Here is a 2317-nt window from a genome sequence, read left to right as displayed (position 1 = left end):
CTGCAGATTTGAGGGTGGTTTCTGTCCTCCTGTAGGGCAGAAGGATGGTGACTTTCTTGGTCTCTCAAAACATGGGGATCTACCGAGGACAGGGAAGACCCTGTCATGGGTTCCCCCATCCTTGCCCATGGCCCTGCAGAATCAAAGAGGGGAAAATCCAGCAAAGGGGGCTGCAGGGAGGTGAGGTGACCCTACTCCCCAAGGCTGGACCTGGATCTCTCAGTCCCATGAAAGGCCAAGAGTAGGAAAGGATTTACCAGCACTAGGATGTCCTGGCTCTGGGCCTTGCTCATGTTGTTCCCATGGTCTGGGTCACCTTCCCGGCATCTTTTCTTGCGTTTCCGTTTCTCCAGTTCTACTTGGGCCTTCCTCACTGCAGTCTTCATGTTCTTCTCCAAAACAGCGTAAATAGCCTGCGTCTTGTCTTTACCTTTCAATTCCCAGATATCCTCTATCTCCAAGGGCTTGCGATAGCCCTTGAAAACCATGCTGTGGGGCAGAGAAATCTCCCCTCAGCAACTCTCCTACACTACGCCCGAGGGAGAGTCCTTGCTGCAAATGCAGAGCCTTCACACCCAGCATGAGCTCAGGCTGCACAGACTGCACCAAACATGGTGCCTCTCACAACTAACTCCAAGCAGCCTGTGCTGCAGGCTCCCCAAAACAGCACTGGCCCAGCCCTAAAGCACCCCAGCATTTCACCAGCCCAACCTTTCACGGAGCCCTGCTCACCTAGTGTACCATTCAAAGGTGATGGAGCTCAGGAAGGAGGCTGTCACCTCTGGGTTCTAGGGTACAAAGCAAAGTGGCACTCAGCACCCCCAACCGTTAAGCAACCCCAGAGGTTTCAAACTGTGCCAGCTCCAGCCCCAGGAACCCCATTTCGCAGCCAGAAGCAGCCCCCTTGGACACACATGCAGATGCCCCAGGCTGCAGGCTCCAGCTCTCGCTGTGCCCCTTGCTGAAGCCCTCAGGTCTTCCCTCCCACAGGGTCCAGGAGGAGTCTCTGCATGGAGCCCACCTTGCCCCACGCAACACCAGCTGGGATGTGGTACCCCAAGCCCACTCCCACATGGACCTCACACCTTCTTCCTGATTTCCTTTGTTTCTGGGGCAACGTCTGAGAAACCCGAGACAAGAAAGAGCAGCAGCTGGAGCCCGTAGAAGATGAAGAAAAGGACAAACCGTGGCACGTCGGAGATTGGTGCCTGCAGAAATGGAGAACCCAGGGTGACTGTTGGGGCTTTTCTCAAGGCCGCCTGGCCCTCAGAGGCAAGATCCATCCTCAGGACAGTGAACATGGCTGAGCCCAACAGGGCAGTGCAAAACTCGCTCTGGGTCCTGGCTCAGCTTCCCTTCGCCACCCCTCCCGGCTTCTCCCTGACTTCTTCCCATAAGTCCATAAGGGGAGAAATTGGTACTGGAGAGCTTATGCTTCCCCAAAGAGACAGGATGAATTCAGACCCATTCCTTCTCAGGTCTCTTCTGGTTCTCCAGGGTCCCTAGGGCAGCTGGGACCTCAGTGATACCACTGAGAGCTTGTCAAGAGATGAGGTCTGAAGGGACCTTCTCTGGGGACAGAACAAGACCATGGGGAAGCGCAGAGCTTCCTGCCAAACCCAACCTGCATGGCTCTCCGGAAGAGTGACTGGAATGGCAATATCCCACAGAGTAGGGACAGTGTCCAGAAGCAGAAAAGTATCCCCGAATCTCTGCACAAGCAGAAGCGTCGCGCATCATGGATCAGCAGGACCAGGAGCTGGGGGAAAGAAAACAGTCAGAGGTTCAGGTAGGGCTGCAGAACTAGGTCTGGACTCTAAACGTGCCTTTGGAGCATGTGTCCCGGGACACCAACACACATGATCTGCTGGAATTTTCTGACTTGAAGACACTAAGCTCCCAGTGCCTGAGGTCACTGCCAACCCTACATAAGCTTCGGAGTTAGTTGCACAGGGTGAAGGTTTATTTCAGGAAGACATTCAGATCGAGTGCACCCTCAGTAAGTTTGCAGACGACACCAAGTTGGGCGGGAGTGTTGATCTGCTCGAGGGTAGGAAGGCTCTGCAGAGGGACCTGGACAGGCTGGATCGATGGGCCGAGGCCAACTGTATGAGATTCAACAAGGCCAAGTGCCGGGTCCTGCACTTCGGCCACAACAACCCCATGCAGCGCTACAGGCTTGGGGAAGAGTGGCTGGAAAGCTGCCTCGCAGAAAAGGACCTGGGGGTGCTGGTCGACAGCCGGCTGAACATGAGCCAGCAGTGTGCCCAGGCGGCCAAGAAGGCCAACGGCATCCTGGCCTGTATCAGAAATAGTG

General features: G+C 55.4%; 1 protein-coding gene across 1 annotated transcript in view; it reads right to left on the bottom strand.

The window, feature by feature from the left end:
* The window catches only part of ABCC2 (ATP-binding cassette, sub-family C (CFTR/MRP), member 2), a 19022-nt gene that overhangs the window by 13867 nt on the left and 2838 nt on the right, over positions 1 to 2317 (bottom strand). The window contains exons 4-7 of the mRNA XM_009323318.1: positions 1625 to 1759; positions 1086 to 1208; positions 733 to 788; positions 258 to 489 (exon numbers count right to left, since the gene is read on the bottom strand). Of these exons, the coding sequence (XP_009321593.1) occupies positions 258 to 489; positions 733 to 788; positions 1086 to 1208; positions 1625 to 1759 (546 nt within the window). The remainder of the gene's footprint in view (positions 1 to 257; positions 490 to 732; positions 789 to 1085; positions 1209 to 1624; positions 1760 to 2317) is intronic.

The sequence above is a fragment of the Pygoscelis adeliae genome, unplaced genomic scaffold (assembly GCF_000699105.1).
Source record: "Pygoscelis adeliae isolate BGI_AS28 unplaced genomic scaffold, ASM69910v1 Scaffold294, whole genome shotgun sequence".
Classification (NCBI taxonomy): domain Eukaryota; kingdom Metazoa; phylum Chordata; class Aves; order Sphenisciformes; family Spheniscidae; genus Pygoscelis; species Pygoscelis adeliae.
This window is presented reverse-complemented; position numbering and strand designations above follow the sequence as displayed.